General features: G+C 39.2%; 8 protein-coding genes across 8 annotated transcripts; 3 read left to right on the top strand and 5 right to left on the bottom strand.

Moving 5' to 3' along the window:
* Positions 1–37: 37 nt before the first annotated feature.
* Positions 38–1,927, bottom strand: V1514DRAFT_302890 (major facilitator superfamily-domain-containing protein). The gene is made up of 2 exons (XM_066925582.1): positions 850–1,927; positions 38–799 (listed from the first exon to the last, which is right to left on the bottom strand). Exons 1-2 carry the CDS (start codon positions 1,810–1,812, stop codon positions 137–139), a joined length of 1,626 nt encoding a protein of 541 aa, XP_066785192.1. The 5' UTR covers positions 1,813–1,927; the 3' UTR covers positions 38–136.
* Positions 1,928–2,078: 151 nt separating this feature from the next.
* Positions 2,079–4,904, bottom strand: V1514DRAFT_366075 (uncharacterized protein). Its single transcript, XM_066929825.1, has 5 exons — positions 4,722–4,904; positions 4,622–4,674; positions 4,443–4,567; positions 4,100–4,390; positions 2,079–4,052 (listed from the first exon to the last, which is right to left on the bottom strand). Exons 1-5 carry the CDS (start codon positions 4,724–4,726, stop codon positions 2,133–2,135), a joined length of 2,394 nt encoding a protein of 797 aa, XP_066785191.1. The 5' UTR covers positions 4,727–4,904; the 3' UTR covers positions 2,079–2,132.
* An 88-nt stretch (positions 4,905–4,992) lies between these two features.
* On the top strand, positions 4,993–10,160 carry V1514DRAFT_346298 (uncharacterized protein; the record flags this gene model as incomplete). The annotated part of the gene is made up of 7 exons (XM_066929263.1): positions 4,993–5,042; positions 5,101–5,341; positions 5,394–5,697; positions 5,749–5,838; positions 5,892–6,004; positions 6,026–9,277; positions 9,342–10,160. 7 exons carry the CDS (start codon positions 4,993–4,995, stop codon positions 10,158–10,160), a joined length of 4,869 nt encoding a protein of 1,622 aa, XP_066785190.1.
* An 8-nt stretch (positions 10,161–10,168) lies between these two features.
* V1514DRAFT_193655 (uncharacterized protein) lies at positions 10,169–12,052 on the bottom strand. Its single transcript, XM_066924633.1, has one exon. It carries the CDS (start codon positions 11,837–11,839, stop codon positions 10,178–10,180), a length of 1,662 nt encoding a protein of 553 aa, XP_066785189.1. The 5' UTR covers positions 11,840–12,052; the 3' UTR covers positions 10,169–10,177.
* A 15-nt stretch (positions 12,053–12,067) lies between these two features.
* V1514DRAFT_326023 (CoA binding domain-containing protein) lies at positions 12,068–12,779 on the bottom strand. The gene has a single exon (XM_066926716.1). It carries the CDS (start codon positions 12,723–12,725, stop codon positions 12,243–12,245), a length of 483 nt encoding a protein of 160 aa, XP_066785188.1. The 5' UTR covers positions 12,726–12,779; the 3' UTR covers positions 12,068–12,242.
* Positions 12,780–12,971: 192 nt separating this feature from the next.
* Positions 12,972–14,111, top strand: V1514DRAFT_302878 (glutathione S-transferase). The gene is made up of 2 exons (XM_066925581.1): positions 12,972–13,432; positions 13,486–14,111. Exons 1-2 carry the CDS (start codon positions 13,005–13,007, stop codon positions 14,051–14,053), a joined length of 996 nt encoding a protein of 331 aa, XP_066785187.1. The 5' UTR covers positions 12,972–13,004; the 3' UTR covers positions 14,054–14,111.
* Positions 14,112–14,242: 131 nt separating this feature from the next.
* Positions 14,243–15,077, top strand: V1514DRAFT_326019 (DNA-directed RNA polymerase). Its single transcript, XM_066926715.1, has 4 exons — positions 14,243–14,327; positions 14,404–14,462; positions 14,529–14,580; positions 14,644–15,077. The coding sequence occupies exons 1-4, from the start codon at positions 14,292–14,294 to the stop codon at positions 14,710–14,712; spliced, it is 216 nt and encodes a 71-aa protein (XP_066785186.1). The 5' UTR covers positions 14,243–14,291; the 3' UTR covers positions 14,713–15,077.
* A 47-nt stretch (positions 15,078–15,124) lies between these two features.
* Positions 15,125–16,922, bottom strand: V1514DRAFT_302870 (major facilitator superfamily domain-containing protein; the record flags this gene model as incomplete). Its single annotated transcript, XM_066925580.1, has 2 exons — positions 15,125–16,538; positions 16,609–16,922. 2 exons carry the CDS (start codon positions 16,920–16,922, stop codon positions 15,125–15,127), a joined length of 1,728 nt encoding a protein of 575 aa, XP_066785185.1.
* Between the last annotated feature and the right edge of the window lie 547 nt (positions 16,923–17,469).

Here is a 17,469-nt window from a genome sequence, read left to right as displayed (position 1 = left end):
CATAATATGTTTAAATTAAATCATTAAATTTAAAATAGGCGTATATTTTAACGTTTAAAAAAAAACCTAGGCTTTGAATGTAGCCTAAAATAATACATTGAAAGACAATCATTTAATATTTAGCAGCTTATGTAGACTAGCTTCCCTGTGGGTCAGCCAAGACAGAATCCGGGGTATCATCCTTTTCATCAGTTGCGTTTGTGTGCTTGTGGCCTTGAGTCCCTATTTTTAAAAAAAAACTTCCAATCAATCCAGTACTGCTTACACCTGTCGCAAACCAAAATGCGGCTTTGAAAGAATCATGCTGCAAATAAACTCCAGTTTTATCGCTTTTCCTCATTGCTGCCTCAGATATTGACGCGGAAGCCGCCAATCCAACAGCAGTGCTGAGCTGAATTATTGTATTGAAAATTCCAGCAGCGGTCGATTGGGAAGCCGGTGGTACAGTATTGAGGGTATGCATATTGGACACGTTATAAACCAAATCTGCACCTACCACGGAAAGGCAAATGGCAGGAAATGCCATTGCCCAGTAAATTAAGAAAATTGGTTGCAAAGCCCAAAGAATAGCCGAAGCGGTGAAAGAAACCATGGCAATTATCATTAATATCTGACCAGGGATAATATGAAGCGTTAGTGCAGCAATCACGTTTACAAGGACGCCACATATCGCCTGAGGTGCCATATAAGCCGTAGTTAGAATTGCGGATGCGTTTCTAATATTTTGAAAATACAGAGGCAGGTAGTAATTGAGCACCCCCGTAAAACTCATATAGCCAGTCGCTGCAATCATCATACACTAAATCAAATATTAGAGATCACACTTCTAAGGAAATCAAATAAGCATACTAAAGCAAAATAAGGAAATTTCCAAATATGAAGCGGCATTAGAGGTTTCTTCGCTTTTGATTCCCAAAATAAAAAAGATGTAAATAACAAGACCCCAGCAATTAGTAGAGCTATCACATAAGGCGTGCGCCATCCGTCTTCTAATGACCCTGACTGTGTTAATGCAAATACGAATAAAAGAAGACCAGAAGTTGCAAGAAATGCACCAAAATAATCAATTTTCGATAGGATTGATCTGGTCCGCTTCAAATCCAGCGGTGCATCTCGCGGGACTAGGACCCACACTAAAACCGCAAAGCACAAATACTCTATTGAGCTAAAGAACGGTATCGCCCTCCATCCTATAAACTCAGAGCAAATCCCGCCAACAACGATGCCTATGATAAATCCAAGGGGAGCACCTGCCGCAAATGTAGCCAACGCTCGATTCTTTCTCTTACCAGCGACGTAAGTTGCTCCTAAAATCCCAACAGCAGCAGGCGGTGAGCATGCACCAGAAAGTCCTTGTAACGCTCGGCAAATGTTGAATACTATATCGTTCTGCATAAATCCAGAGATGAGAGACCATACTGCGAACCAAACATATGCTGCTAGAACCATCCTTTTTCTTCCAATTGCATCTGAAATTGAAGCAAAAAGTAAAACAAACGAGCCGGATGAAATGGAAAATGCTGATATTGTCCATGTAAGTCTTCCTCCAGATATCTCAAACGATTGTCCGATTTTTGGAATTGCTATTTGCATGGCTCCCGATGAGCTGGAAGACAAAGCAGGTGCAAATGTCAAGAGCACAATGACAACAATTTCATGTATTGTAGATCTGAACACTGGAGGCCTCTCTTCGCTAATTTCATTTTTTCTATACTCTGTAACAGCTTGCCCTACACTTTCGACATTGTATCCCGGGAATCGCAAGTAAATTTTTTTTAGTAGGCTTTGCTCGTGGCTATCGTTGTTCTCCATAGAAGCTAACTACAAACTTTCTTTTGGTGACCAAATAAATGACAATGCTAAAATTAATAAGTAAACTCATATTGTGATAATCAAATTGCGGGTATAATTTATGGCCAGGCTGGTTTGATAACTGGATCATTGTTACCGCGCCAGGTACCGCGCGCGTTTTTTTTGGATCCGAGCCTCAGTAACAGAACAAACTAGTTACATTTCACGCTCAAAAATATAATAAAACTCATTTTAAAATGCCTTAAGTTGGCATATCTCTACGGTAGTTAAAAGTTGGATAAATTGTGTGATATTGAAAACTAACTCCGGTATTACCAATATTATATATCCATTTCAAGTTCAAGCATATCAAGATCATCATCGTCGAGGCCGTAATCATCGCTATCATCGCTATCATCATTCAACTCAACCAATTTGACGGAGATATGTTCTTCCACTTTGGTCAAAGGCTTCTGAGCACCTTCTGTAAATTGCTCCGCTTGTGCCCTAAGTAAATCATTCAAGCTCCAAACACTGACACCTTCATTATCCTTTGAATTTGTCGGTTGGGCCATTGTTCGCAAAAATTTCTTTGCTGACGCTACTGCCATATCCGTTGATAGATTCACATCGGAATCCAAAACTGCTTGGTTAATCCACTTGGGTAGCTGGTTTCGTTTCCTTGAAAATCTTTTGTCCGCCAACAACATAATTCCGTAGTCATCTTTTCCTCTTAAGACCCGACCAAGACATTGAGCAGCATGCCGCATCGCGTCAAATGATAAAAAGTCATTTTCACGAATATGGTAATTTTCTCTCATAAACTCTAATCGAGCTTTTAAAATCCGAGATTCAGTATATTGAAACGGCACGCCAATCATAAGCACGGTACGGCCATAATGATGGTCAAAATCAATTCCTTCAGAAACTTTTCCTCGTGCCACGCAAAGAAGTGCAGCTCCGCGACCATTACAGCAAGCTGTACGAAACGCCTCCAGCGCAAGACTAGTTTCCTGACTATCAGGAGTTTCCACCAAAATCAACTTATGCTTCCAAACTTCATCCAGAATTCCCATTGTTTGCCACATACTAATTATGCTTTCCATGTACAAATATGACGGGAAAAACACCACCAGTCCATCTGGAGTCAACTTTGAGAACTCGATAAACAAGTTACCGTAGTTTCTCACAACGCTAGGATCATTTCGAATCTCAAACCGTGAACTGATAGCAACTTGGTCAGAACCACGAGTTACAATGAGGGGTAAAAATGATCGTCGCGTTAGTGTCATTGTATATGATTCTTGTAATACAGTTTCAAAATTGAGCATTTTCGGATACATATCCAAAGGAGAAATTGTACCGCTAGTTATAATAACAGAACTGAATCTATCAAATACCGGCTTGATAGCAATAGAAGCATCCAAACATGTAAAATGAAAAACAGGATTTGGCACTGTAGCTGTGTCAGATTCAAAAGGTTCCAATATCAACATGAAACCTGATTCGTAGGTAGAGACAAGTGTTGCGAACGTGGCAATTTCCTTTAATGCAAGAAAGTCATCAACCTGGGTTAATTCTAACGTTCTAATAAGCGATGTAAGGCGTTCTGAACAAAATTGCAGTGGCTTCTTTTCAATAAATGTCAAATCCTTGAGATGTTGAAGAAATGATGTTGGAGTCTCTGATATGACATGTCGGACCTGCATTCTCGTTTTCAGATATTCGACAAATCGTTTCAAAAATGCGACAAAATGTTCAGCACGTCGAATATTGCCTGGGACCGCTTCTTTTAACAGATCATCCGGTAAGACCGGGTTCGCCATAAAGACATCTTCCTCTCTAGCCTGGTCTGCTTCACGTAACCCTTCTACTAACTTCTGGTACTCTTGTTGTAGTTTTTCAGAATCAGTTGACTTCATCTCTTCAATTTGCTTTGCCAAATTGGTTACACCATGACTGGCTCGTTGAAGGGAGTTCTCTGTTAAGTCTATGCTAAGAGATTCGATGCATACGTTGTCAATATTATGAGCTTCATCAAAGATGATAATACTATCTTTTGATAGCTCCTTTGAAACACGCTCAGCAATCTTCGGATCTAACAAATAATGAAAAGAATAAATAATAATGTTGCAAAATGACATCATTCGACGGACAGTAAAATATGGGCATTGCTTATTTTCCTCGCAGTATTTAATAAGAGAGTCAAATGTCCAAACACCTTCTGGAATAAGATTATGTGGTTCAAGTCCATACAGGTTCTAATCAATGTTAACAAAAAATTAAAACCTCCAAATTATTTACTTACATCATGATAGTCACAGGTCGCAACGGGCTCGCCAGCGCGCTTTTGTTCCATGACAAATGAAGACGTCAAGCTACGACATCTTTCATCAACAACGGAGCCCTTTTTCTCTCGCTTGACTTTCGGATGAAGGCATAAGTTTTTTCTACTCGTTAGTCCCAATCCTCGAAACGGTTCCTTGCGCCCTAATTCTCGCTCTCGAAATGCCATCAAGCTTCGTAGCTCGGAAAGAGCCTTTTCAATCTCTGACATGGTACGAGAACAATAAACAATCTTCCGATGTTCTGGGTAAAACTTCTTCCATTAGAGACGACAGACAAAATCTGATCCCAATTAAGATACTCACCATCTGATAAGCGATTGTTAAAGATAGCAGGGAAATAGTTTTGCCTGTGCCTGAAGGCATTTCCAATATGCAATTGCCACCCGCATCTAAAGTACGTTTTAAATCTGACATATATGCATATTGTTCTATTCGGAGTAAGCTTTCTTTTCAACCATGTAAAATACACATTGAATACTGACCTGGATATATCCGAGGATATGGGAAAAGTACTGGCAGATCATCGATGAAAAATCTAATTTTCGTTAAATTTGTTTAGCATAATAATACAAAAAAACATACTTCATCGTTTCTGTATGCTATAAGTGGCTCATACAAATTCCATTGGCTTGAAATCGACTATTGAACCGAGATCAACAGAAGGTTTGGTCATAAGATATATCGCGATGGAAAAGTTCAAAAAGTCAAACTTGCGTGGCGGACTTTATTTAAAATTCAGGAAACTAACTGATAATCAAAGTTCGCCTATTGCTATTGAAACCGATTTGAAATTTGTTCTTATAAAGATTAGATATATCTCTTCTATACTCTAATTTATTTTAAGAATTAAAATATGAGCAAAAAAGAGAAGCTAAAGATAAAAAATCAACTTCGAGGCGAGCAGTAAGTCACCTCTTATTGTAACCATTGATGATGCTTCAGCAACTGAGAATGCAAACAGGAAAGGTGATAGAGGCACTAAACATGGTAAAAGCCATTATACAGACAATAGCGGAAACCAAAACGAATATAGTACAACGTCACTCATAGATGTTTCATTGATAAGCGATCCTCAATTGGTCGTTATATTTAAAGGATTGCAAAAGAGAGATCCAACAACAAAAGAGAAAGCAGTCGATAATCTAACTGCGTATATCAATGACTCAGACACAGAATTTGATGAGAGCATTCTTGCTGTTTGGGTAGGTTGTACTGCTTTAAGGCAAAAATTGATTTAGTCTAATACCAATTCAGGTACAATTTTTTCCATATCTAGCTACAGAAGTATCAAGAAAACTACGAATATCAGCTTTCAAAATACAAGGCGAGCTTTTTAAGACATTTCGAAAACATTCTGCAAAGTATGTTAGAGAATGTATTGGGCCATGGCTAGCTGGTTTGTACGATACCGATAAATTTGTGGCAAGAGCAGCAGTCACAGCGTTCGAAACTGTTTTTACAAGTGATGAGAAACGAAAACAAGTATTTGAGATTTTTCACGTTGAATTACTCGAGTATGTGTTGGCTACACTGTCCACGCGATATAATCATGCAACATGTAAGACTTCTCCTTTTTTTTGGAAGTAAAAGTACCACTAACATTTATTAGCTGATAACAAGTACTTTACTCAAACAGATTTGGATTTGAAGGCGTTTAGAGAAAAGGCGTGTAGTGTTGCTCTATTTTCTTATTTGCTTGGTAAGTCCCTCATATAAACTTGCAAATAATAATTATAACCATTTATCTTTAAGGTCAAATACCACCAAGTGCTATTAACGAGCAACAAGAATATTATGCGAAGATCATTACGTCAGAGGGAATATGGGTTTCCATATCAAGTCAAGACTCGCATCTCTCACGTGCCGTACTTCGTCTGATTATTCAGTTGGCATATGATTATACGGACTGGCTGAAATTAATGACAAAATATCTAGGTCGATATTTGATTTCTAATGGGCTTATAAATATTTCGATAAGTGCCATTCCAGATTTTCTTGATACTATTGCTGTAATAACCAGACTATATCCTCAATCATGGCGGCCTGATCCCAGAGCGAATGAACCGTCTTTGTCGCTCTTACTCTCATTTATTAGTAATGGCAGTCGCTACGCAGGTCACAAATTTTGGAACTTGGTAAACGTTGTCATTGAGAGTTTGCCGTCGTTTACACTAGATTTAGGATCACCAGTCGTGTCATCTTTTGAAGAATTAGCGATTGCGTTCATCAAGGGCATCTCCGCAGAACAACGAATATCTGTAGATGCCGCATTTGAAGCTTATTTCTCGATGATAGCATATGTAAACACGGTATCCACATCTACGGAGTTGCAGAAACATGCTTTCAACAAGGCTGAGGAAGCACTTGACCAATATCTCCTCGTACTTGATCCACTGGGTACCAAGGTTGGCACCGAAACCGCTGCAAGATCAATTACCGCATATTTCCGCAAGACCATTTCAATAGATGAAACCAGCTCATTAAGACTATGGAATCATGTCATAAACTTAATCAGTACTTCGATACTGGAGGAAAAAGATGAAGAAAAGGAAAAAATTATTGTTAGTAACTTTATAGCACTAGCATTAAAGGTGTCAACAATTTCCAGCGATATTACAGATAGAATAGATTTTGCGGAATCAATATGGAATCTTACAAATACTTCGATTGATGCGGTGAAGTCTTCCACAGGATCACACAAGGCTGCAGTGTTGGTGTTAGAAAGTCTAGTGAAAAACCTTCAAACTGTCATTAAATCTTCTCCAAGTTTATATGATGATTTGACAGACTTTGTGGAAAATTCTGTGCCTGACTTAATATTAAGCGAATCATATACTAGAATTGTGAATATTTGGATAAATTACGAAGGGTCTGCTAAAAGCAAGGAACAGGCACAAAAGGTTTATTCTTCTATAATTGAATCTATTTTTACTTCATCTATTCCCGAAAAGACCAATGATATTTTATTAGAACTTGTCAAGTCATCGAAATTGATAAAAAATCTTTTATCTCCATCCACGCATTTGGAAGAGTACATTCTGCAGAGATCAAGTATCGTGTTTGAGGCTGGAACGAAACAAGATTGGGAATTATTATTAAGTTCTATAACAGGGAGTGGTTATATCATTTCAGAAAAAACGAGTCTCGAGGCCTTAACCATCATTACTCAGGCAGGCTTAACAGATGACAACAGACAAGATGATTTGTTAAAATATTTAGTTCGTATTGCCGAAAATGATTTACTTCTTTTGTCCAAGTTCATCAAGACAGAAGAAGGAAACAAACTGGTTTCCCGGATATGGCACATCACAGAGTTTTCAGACCCGTCATCACCAGCAAATCAGATTCACCAAAAACTTGAGAGCCAACTCGGCACTACGAATACTACAGAAGAAGATGCCGGAATATCTGTGTTTGAATCCCTTACTCGTGCTTTGCTAAGAGATGTCGAAAATAATCTTGAAGTGAGTCTTGACGCGCTGATATCCAGAAGTATTTCATTATGGGATCGTGCTCAAGGAGATTTAAAATCTTCCTTGGCAAATGCCTTGTTATTTATAGACTCATGGGGGTCCATACTAGCTCGAGGATTTTCGTGGGGCATTTCGCGATCCCTGCCGCCTGTAAATTCGATTGGTGGTGCTTCATATCTGGTCATAGAAACAGAAGCTATTTCTCATGAGATTGATTTCAATCTATTTCGGATAGGTCTTTATGTGTTACAATTAACAAGTCAAATTGATGTATTTAAATTAATATCTCACGAAAAGCAAGTTCAGCTGTTTACATCGTTGCAGTTGTTTTCAGAGTTGGCAAAGGATGCCATTAGTGAAAGTGGCAATAGTCCATTACCGTCTCTCTTTTATGTGACAAACGAACGATTAAAGGCAGGATGGGACGATTGGGCTAAAATTAGCAGTATAGCTACCGTCCAGTTGAAGGAAAGATTAAAAAACTATTCCTTAACCCAGATCGAGACGTCTACTTTTGATCCCGCCGCGAGCAAAGAAGGGAAAGATGGAACAAACTTTATACAAAATATCCTTTACATTCTGACATCATCTACAACACAAAATACTGTACGAGGGTTTTATAGTGCTCGCATACTACGAAGTATAATTTCCGAACTTTCAGAACATTTAGATGTTAATGCTAAAGTTGTTGAGGAATTTATTACAACACACAAACTTCGCCGAGCAGCAGATACTTTGGCGACCGTTGCAATTTACGAAGGTCTTTCGACATTTATGGGGACAATATCTCTTACAGATAGGTTACGTAATGAACTGGCTAGTGATATTATTGGCTTGCGAGCCGGACCCAAGATAAAGGCAGAGACGTTGCGCAAGATTATATTGTTGAATAGTTTGGTACATAATATTGATAATGACGGTAAATTGTTCCCTCCTCAGCGAGCAATAATGCTGTTGAGAAAGTTGTTGGATATATTTCCCAACGAGGAAAATATTTCGTTGGAGTCTGTGTCAATCAGGTCAGAAACAACAAAGTTACTGGTGGCCGTACTTCTGGACTTGAAGTCACTTTATGGAGAACACTGGAATTTTGTAATTTCATTTGTTGGCTCCTCTCTTTCATATTGCCTTCAAGAGATATTAAACGATGCTGCGACTCCTTTGTTGTATTATAGCTTGCGACTATTCACGTTATTAAACTCTATACAGGATCTGAACGAGGATATTCAGGATAGCTTAGCAGACGATATCATAATTACAGAGTCTATATTGGAGATTTTAGATTCTTCGATTGAGCTTGAACAAAGGTCGTCTGCCCGTGTCCTGTGCGATGATATCTTGGCAGGCATAGTGAAGGCATTACCACTTTCAAAACTTGGAGATTCGAAAGTATTGTTTAACGTTCTTTCGGTTGATTCTGAAGCTCTTCAAGATTCGATTCTTTTCATTGAAGAACAACGCATCGCACGAGCTCAAGAAGAGCTTGCCATTGAAGCTGCGTTGGATACGCACGGAGTACTAACAATCGAGCTACCGGTTGAACTTCTTTCGCTGGTTATGACCATTCCTTCAAAAGATGCCGATAATTTCGGGAACAAGCTGACATCTTCACTCCGGGGATATCTTTATTCGTGGATATTAATTTTTGAACATTTTAACAATGCAGTAAGTTGGGCATTTAGTTACTAATTTTTTTTTTAATTACGAGTGTTAATTGTTTTTTATTTAGACATTTGCAGTTAAATCCAAATACGTTGAAAATTTGAAAGAGGGTGATTATGTTCCTGATTTGATTGGGTTCGTATTTGAATCTTTTGGTCTTGACCAGCCTGGCAAGCCATTTGATGTCTCAAAAATTTCTTCGATCCAGGAATACCGCCCGGGAGAGTCGGTTGATTCATACTGGCTTTTAAGCCACGTGTACTATCTGACTCTCAAACATGTGCCATCAATCGTGCGCAAATGGTATTCCGAGATTAGAAACAGGCAACTTAGTATTGCTGTTGAAAATTTTACTCAAAAATTTTTCTCGCCATTGTTGATTGACTCTGAACTGACTTCCGTACAAGTCAAGGTTTCCGAAGCCAACGTGCAAGCGCATGACGAAAACATGACTGTCAAGGTTTCGAAGATAACCAAAGAAGTTTTGGCAGTATATGTTATCGATGATCAAACCATGGAGATGGCCATTCGCGTTCCGCAAACATTCCCGTTGCAGGACGTTATTGTTGACGGCATCAAGCGAGTCGGGGTTAAGGAAAATCAATGGAGAGCTTGGCTGTTGGCTTCCCAGGCAGTGATCACGTCACAGAATGGCACGATTGTCGATGCGCTCAGTCTTTTCCGTCGAAACGTGTCACTGAATTTTGAAGGCGTTACCGAGTGCGCCATCTGTTACTCGATTCTTCACCAGGATCGGTCCTTGCCAAACAAGCGTTGCCAAACTTGCAAAAACAAGTTTCACGCAGGTTGCTTGTATAAATGGTTCCAGAGCGCGAATTCAAACTCTTGTCCCTTGTGTCGGCAACTTTTTACGTTTACGCGTTAGCTATGTGATTTTTGTATTTAAAAACTATAATGGATGTATTCATCTAAAATATCGTCGTTCGATGGTGAACTTGGATCAAAAGTCGTGGTTGATAAAACCGTACCAATACTAATTTTTTTCTCCACCAACACGGTTCTTTCGTAACCATATTGAGTGCCTTGTTCCAATTCGCAAATTACCAACCGATCTCCTGGCCACATCCGCAAATTTAGAAATCTAAGCTGTGGATCATCATTTACAAAAGTACGCAATTCGGCCACCAGAATTTTTGATATCGCATAATAATTAAGCACAGTGCCAAAAACAATGTCAAACCTGGTTCGAATCAGAAGTTGGGATCCAACAGAGCAGAAGATGGTTTGCGTATTCGGGATATGGTATAAATCCAGTCCGATAATAATACTTGGTAAAATAGTTTTGTCAGGATTCAACTTCAATCCCTTTCTAAGCACAGCCGCAATCTTGCCCTTCTCAACAATTTTCATGCCAATCATCAAGTCCAAGCTCAAGGCGCCAATTTCCCTGTAAAATTCAAGCTCAATCATTGCAATACATCTTCCGTCGCACTTGCCTTCAAATTTTCGAGAATGCAAGTTATATACTGATTTGATTATTAATTGAGGCAATGGAAGCACGAGATGGAACGATTCAATTTCGTAAGCCATGCCGACGCACAGTGATCCGTAATGACCCGTCACAAGCACGCTGTAAATATTTTGATGCATCTTACGAGGCTTGGTTTGAATAGTGAACATGGTCGACGACATGTCCCTGCTTATGGATCTGTGCATGAGCGATTTGTAATTCGCGATAACTCTTTCTCCATGCTGAGAAATTCCATACATTGGATCAAGTTCATCCGAACCCATCACTACTTGCGAACCACGATATCGTTGTGCAAAGATCTTCAAAAATAGAAAGAAAAGATCAAAAGCATAAAAAGAACCAGAATTAATCTCAATCAAAGTAATGACAGACGGATTAAACATAGTGTTCAGTTGCGAATCCTCGATATTCTTAGAACGGCTAATTCTGAACTCCAAAATTTCTAATTCGTAAACCTTGCACAGTTCTTTAATGAGAGCACGAGATATCCGAGCAAACTTTGAATGCTTATCAACAAGAGCAACGACCTTGCGACGCAGTAATACAATCTCCTTAAAATAATTGCAATCAATTATTCTTTTGTCAAGCAATATCACAAGAACGTCGGGATCAAATGAAACAGCATGATGTAATACATTACTCGAATGTATTTCAGCTTCATGGTAATCTGACCCGCAGAAATGAAAGATGGAATACTCATCAGCTTCTTTGCTATTTTGCATTTCTAAAAGGTAGTGATCAGGCATGTCAGGCAACCCTGCAAGGGGTATTATGTTAAATCTTTTGGTAAAATATATTGAAGCTGATAGCATCCTGAGCAATCGAATTCGTGATCGTTGTTGCAAAACCGGCGGCTCCATCGTGTTATTTAAAACGTATGCCCGAACGTAATTTTGCAACGGTTTGCTTGACAGATTCAAGCTAGAAATTTGTTGATGGTTTTTTTTCCTCATAATTTCAGCATCCAGGTGAGTTTTAAACAAATTATCTGGCAAGTTGTTTATTGATCTGATGGATTCTTGTTCGGTATCGCTTTCGAATTTAAAAACAGGCGGTATTGTCGCTTCAGACATATTATTGAAGGGGTATATTACTATCAACACTCGAGTTGGCAAAATTCAAACCCCAGGTCAGTCGTTTAAAAAAAAATATCTGGCTGTACGTATATATAATATATCTTTGCGATTCGCGTTCTTCAAACAATTGAATTGTACCGCGCGAAATTGATTGAACCAAATCAACCGAGTACAAGAGGGCTACCACAGAAAGCGAAATAAACATTAAAAATAATTTTTGTCAAATAAACTTGAGAACAACTTTATAATAGTACTTATAAGTTACAGTGGAACCAAAAATAGCAAGTAAAATAAGCAAATATACACCAAAAACAACCATCCAACACCGTGTCGATTCGACAATAAATCCCCATCACAAAAAAATAATTCCAAATCCAAAAAAAAAAAAAAAAATCACCGTTTAAAGCTTGCCAACCAAATTTAATCCTTTTTCTCCTTCCACCAATACGCATCTACCGCCAGCAATGTAATCAATGCCAAGTTTTGCAATCAGATCTAATGTTGCAGTATCATAGCTTCCAGGTTGAAACCAAACTCCTTTTACTCTATCCTTAAACACGGCTAGGCTCTTGACTGTCTCTTGACTGATTGCCGGTGGAGTCACGACACTAAAGGAGAACGAGCCGGGATGATCGTTGATCGCTGAGGTCACAGACTCCGCAGCTTGGATGTTGTATATAACAGGCGATTTCGGATTAATAGGTGTCACCGGCAGCTTATGCCTAACATACCAATTCGTAATTTTGTTGCCATACTTGGCCGGATCAGTGGAGGCACCGACAACAGCGAAGTTGTTGGCTGAGAAAAACAAGCGAAGCGGATCGAGACTCATAGCAGCAATAACAACAGAGGGACGGTATAAATGAGCAACCTGGACAAGCATGCGAAACTTTGCAATAAGTCTCCTCAACAAGAGATGCTGGTGTGTGTGTAACTAATAAAGCTCACGTAATAAAGTTGTTTTTACTAGTTAACTATAATTTCTAATACCCCTGATTTGCTTAGTTACCCGGTATTGCTTATCATGAATTTGGTAAGCGTAAGAATGACTAAGGCCATTTTCGTCTACCCCTGAACGCTATAAATCAACCCTGGCTCGCTCACAATGTTAGCCGTTTAGATTCCATACAGCAGCTCGTTAAATCCTTCTTTAACTTCCAAAATGCCTGCATTACCCGTCGATCAAACCGCCAAGGGACCCGGTGTCAGTGTCGATCAGAGAACAAGCCAAGCCGACACTGATGGCAAGTTCAGGAGACAGGCTGCCTCGTTCCGTGACGTGATTGCGCCTGATCATGACCAGTTCAAGCCCGAGAAGGGCAGGTACGTGCTTTACGTGTCTGCCATCTGCCCTTGGGCTCACAGAACGCTTATCTTGAGAAAATTGAAAGGTCTGGATGATTTTGTTGAAGTGATATGGCTTCATTGGGCCCTTGGCCCGGAAGGATGGTTCTTTAAGGCTGAAGATAATTCAATCGAGAAGGATCCTTACTATGGATTCACACGGTTAAGGGAATTTTATTTTAAAGCCGATCCAGGATATGATAAGCGTTTTACCGTGCCTATGCTCTGGGACAGAAAGCTTGAAACGTGCGTATTTCAAAATTGTGTTAAAAAAAAATGCCGTGCTAATTTTCTGATAGGATTGTAAACAATGAGTCCAGCGAAATCATTCGAATTTTTAACACCGCGTTTAATGAAGTCATTTCTCCAGAAAAGGCTAAAATTGATGTTTATCCTGAACATTTGAGGACCGAAATTGACGAAATTAATGAATGGATTTATAATACGGTCAACAATGGTGTCTACAAGACCGGATTTGCGACGACTCAAGAAGCATATGACGAGAACGTTTACCCATTGTTTAAGTCACTCGATCGTCTCGACGCCATTCTTTCTGACGGCCGGGAATTCTTAGTCGGCGGTCAACTCACCGAAGTTGACGTGCGACTGTTCGTGACCATTATCAGGTTTGATGCTGCCTATAATACGTTGTTCAAATGCAACATTAAGACGATTCGATATCATTATCGACATCTGCACAGATGGCTGTTACATCTGTACTATGATTTCCCTGAAGCATTTAAAGACACAACGTTCCTGGACCAGTTGAAGAAAGGGTATGCCACTGCCAAGCTGACAATCGTTCCTGCCGGTCCGGTTCCTGCTATTCTTGAACGTGAAGAAGCACAGAGGCTTAATCTAATATAATAAATGCATGCTTGTAATTATTTTTTTTTTTGGAATTTCAAAAATATTGTACAATTTACGTTTGATCATTGTAAAAAATAAGGCGTTTCCCCTGAAACTCCAAAAGCGGCAACTGTTGAAGCGCGCACCACTTATGCGCAAAGTATTTTGATTTCGAGTTTTTTGAAATCTTTCTTTTTTCGATCCGCCCCCAAGTCCCAAATTCATTAATAGCTTTGTCATATTAAATCACAGAAAAATGATTATTCCAGTTCGTTGTTTTTCATGCGGCAAGGTAAAGAAATGAGAATTTATTATTACATCTTATCAGAACCTTGTTTGTTGATCGTTGTGTTGGGCGGGTTATATAGGTCGTTGGTGATAAATGGGAAACCTATCTTGAATTGCTACAGCATGATAATTCTGAGGGGTACGAATTATTATTCAATTTCATTACTATTTTCATGCTTACCATAATTTTTTTTTTTTTTTTTAGTGAGGCCCTGGATAAGTTGGGATTAAAAAGATACTGCTGCCGTCGCATGATTGTAAGTAGCCGGGCAACGATGATGATGATTCAAATAATGGGCATGGCAATACTAACCAGTCAGCTTACGCACGTTGATCTTATTGAAAAATTACTCAGATATAATCCATTTGAGAAGAAGGAAACATACTAAAAATAATAAAAATTAATAATAATAATAATAATAATATTTAACATGTATGAGAAAGTATGTTGAAAAGGATTTATTAGCAACCGGTGGCGTGTACGATGTATTGTATGACTTTTTAGTATTTGAGTGTTCAAGGCTTCAGAAAGATTGTGTTCCGACCAAAAAAAAAAAGTTAGTTTTTTTTTTATTCTTGAAATTTGTTAAAAAAAAAAAAAGGGTCCTGGGATTATTATATGGTGCATAAGGGTTTTTTTTTTTGGTTTTCATTTTAGATTTGTATATTTTTATTATAAATGTCAATTACAGATGGCAAAGAAAAAGTAAATTTTTTTTTTCTTTATTTGGCCAAATGTTTTATAACTTATGAATTATTATAATCCTCAATGAAACCAAAAAAAAAACAAGAAAAACACATTTAAGCCTCTAGACTCTTATAACACATCACTTTGGAGTTTGAAATAATTAATCTTGAGCATTCCTCAGCATCATTATCAGCGTCATCAAAGAAAGACACAGATGTTGCAATGCTTGTGCTAGACCTAATTTGATCATCATCATAATCCAAAATATCGCTCCCATGAATGCCTTGAATGCCAACCTTCACAAAACATGCACACGCCATGCCGACCGCACTGCATGCCACACCGACCCAAAACGCGCCGGCATATGCCTTGGCAAGAACGTCTTTAGCAACATCAACTGTTGATTCAACCATTTCTTTCCGTAATATGCCAGAAGCTACTGATGATGAAAAAGATATGCCGATCGAGCCAGCGATATGAGATATGGTGTAGAATATTCCGGCAGCAGCAGATTGTTCGTTTGCAGGAACCGCGGAAACGGTATGAAGGTTGACAACGTTATATGCAAAATCAGCAGCAATCACACACAAGCAAATTGCTGGGAAAGACATGGCCCAGTAAGAAATATCGATTGGGCGAAGTGCCCAGAGCAACGTGGCAGCCATGTTACAAAGCTGTGATACGATCAACAAAAATCGACCAGGAACAATGTGCAGGATTCGAGAAACAATACTTAAAGCAATAAGTGATGCCACCGTTTGAGGAATGAAATAGACTGTGGTTTGAATCGGTGACGCATCCAAAATATTCTCAAAATAAAGACTGGTGTAATAAGTTAAAACTCCCGTGAACGCCATGAAGGAGAAAAACATTAAAGCCATGCATAAGCCAAAGCCAGGAGCTTTCCAGATGCGCATCGGCATCAACGGATTAGACACTCTAGTTTCCCACCAAATGAATGCAGCAAGAACGACAACTGCAATTGCAAAAATAATCAAAACGGAAGGTGTTGCCCACCCTTTAGAAGACGATGAAGCATGCGAAGCAGAAAAAACAATCAAGACGCATGCAAGAATTGAAAGAAACGCGCCAAACAAATCTAGGCCACCGATCCTGATGCCGACTTCTTTTATTGAAAGCTTAACGTTATCATTAATGCCGTCTTCAGGAACAAAAAAAAAGACCAAAATGGTGAATAAAAAATAGATAATCGACAAGAAATAGAACATGCTTCGCCAGTTTATATATTGCGTGCATACACCGCCAGTGACTTGTCCAAAAAAAGCACCCAGCGGTGCACCCGCACAAAACACAGCCATGACGGTATTCTTTCGCCTGCCTGACCGGTATAGTGTGCCTAAAATGCCAACCGAAGCAGATGGGCACGCAGCAGCAGCACATCCTTGCATGCCTCTGGCGACATCGAATACAATATGATGGGTAGTAAAACTACCAGCCAATGCCCAAATAGTAAACAATGAATAGGAAGCAAGAACCAGTCTTCTTCGTCCAAGAGCATCTGCCATTCTAAGATCAGCGTGAACAACTTGCACTATTTATCAGATGATGAAAATAATTTTTTTTGTTCAACACGTACGAGGAAAACAATAAAATGGTGGCTCCTGACATCAAAGAAAATGATGATACAATCCACGATAAATTTCCGCCAGATATGGCAAAATATCGGGCCAAGCTTGGAACTGCGATTTGCACGGCACCTTGAGAAGCCGTATTCATGGCAGTCGACATTGTCAGAATGAGAATGCAAATGGCCTCATGAAAGTTTGACTTGAATTGGACCGGTCGAGCTTCGGGATCGATAATGGGTGGCAAAAGCTGCTTTTCATCAATATCGTCGTCGATCTCTTCATAATCCTCGATAGTGATTTCACCACTATTAACAGGTATCATGTCGCCTCCATAATCGGCTCTCGTTGTCGGTCCACTCATTTTGCAGTCAATAACAAGCCAAGAATAACACACGAATGTGAATGTGAAGAGATCCGGCCATTTTTATATAACAGCCCTTGCTTGCGTTAAAGTGCATGTTGATTATGCGTGGTCTTATCCAGACACAAGTATTATAATTATACAGATCTGGGCCTCTAGTTGCGACATGAGCATGGGCCACCTTCATAAGCCTGCTCATGGCACGTCACGTTGACTGAGTGCGATGCCGTAAGCGGGCATTGACTCTTTTTTTTACCTCTGCATCTGTGCTCAACGGAATTAAAAACAAATTTAGAATCAGGCTATCCGGTGTGATGTGCCTCATGCCTTACGTTATTCATTTTACGGAGATAAGCCAGCCAACCGTATACAGCAGTAATTACCACTTAATTTGTGACCATGTACAGTGCAGAAATCAAATAAATACAAATACTTGCATCGTCTGCTGCATAATTTCAATTGACAAGTCTGCCATTTTTTGCAATGACAGCCAACCAACATGTGTATA

Source organism: Lipomyces japonicus (assembly GCF_038497905.1).
Source record: "Lipomyces japonicus strain CBS 7319 unplaced genomic scaffold V1514scaffold_6, whole genome shotgun sequence".
NCBI classification, from domain to species: domain Eukaryota; kingdom Fungi; phylum Ascomycota; class Lipomycetes; order Lipomycetales; family Lipomycetaceae; genus Lipomyces; species Lipomyces japonicus.
This window is presented reverse-complemented; position numbering and strand designations above follow the sequence as displayed.

Excerpts from the sequence above, each read along its gene's own strand:
- V1514DRAFT_302878 (XM_066925581.1), top strand. The coding sequence starts at position 13,005 with ATGCCTGCATTACCCGTCGATCAAACCGCCAAGGGACCCGGTGTCAGT. Across the intron at positions 13,433-13,485 it reads TGGGACAGAAAGCTTGAAAC|GATTGTAAACAATGAGTCCA; the intron begins GTGCGTATTTCA and ends ATTTTCTGATAG.
- V1514DRAFT_193655 (XM_066924633.1), bottom strand. The coding sequence starts at position 11,839 with ATGTCTGAAGCGACAATACCGCCTGTTTTTAAATTCGAAAGCGATACC.
- V1514DRAFT_366075 (XM_066929825.1), bottom strand. Across the intron at positions 4,568-4,621 it reads ATATCCTCGGATATATCCAG|AACAATATGCATATATGTCA; the intron begins GTCAGTATTCAA and ends TACTCCGAATAG. Across the intron at positions 4,391-4,442 it reads TAACAATCGCTTATCAGATG|TTTTACCCAGAACATCGGAA; the intron begins GTGAGTATCTTA and ends TAATGGAAGAAG.
- V1514DRAFT_326023 (XM_066926716.1), bottom strand. The coding sequence starts at position 12,725 with ATGCTTGTCCAGGTTGCTCATTTATACCGTCCCTCTGTTGTTATTGCT.
- V1514DRAFT_326019 (XM_066926715.1), top strand. The coding sequence starts at position 14,292 with ATGATTATTCCAGTTCGTTGTTTTTCATGCGGCAAG. Across the intron at positions 14,328-14,403 it reads GTTGTTTTTCATGCGGCAAG|GTCGTTGGTGATAAATGGGA; the intron begins GTAAAGAAATGA and ends CGGGTTATATAG. Across the intron at positions 14,581-14,643 it reads ACTGCTGCCGTCGCATGATT|CTTACGCACGTTGATCTTAT; the intron begins GTAAGTAGCCGG and ends CTAACCAGTCAG.
- V1514DRAFT_302890 (XM_066925582.1), bottom strand. The coding sequence starts at position 1,812 with ATGGAGAACAACGATAGCCACGAGCAAAGCCTACTAAAAAAAATTTAC. Across the intron at positions 800-849 it reads AATTTCCTTATTTTGCTTTA|TGTATGATGATTGCAGCGAC; the intron begins GTATGCTTATTT and ends TATTTGATTTAG.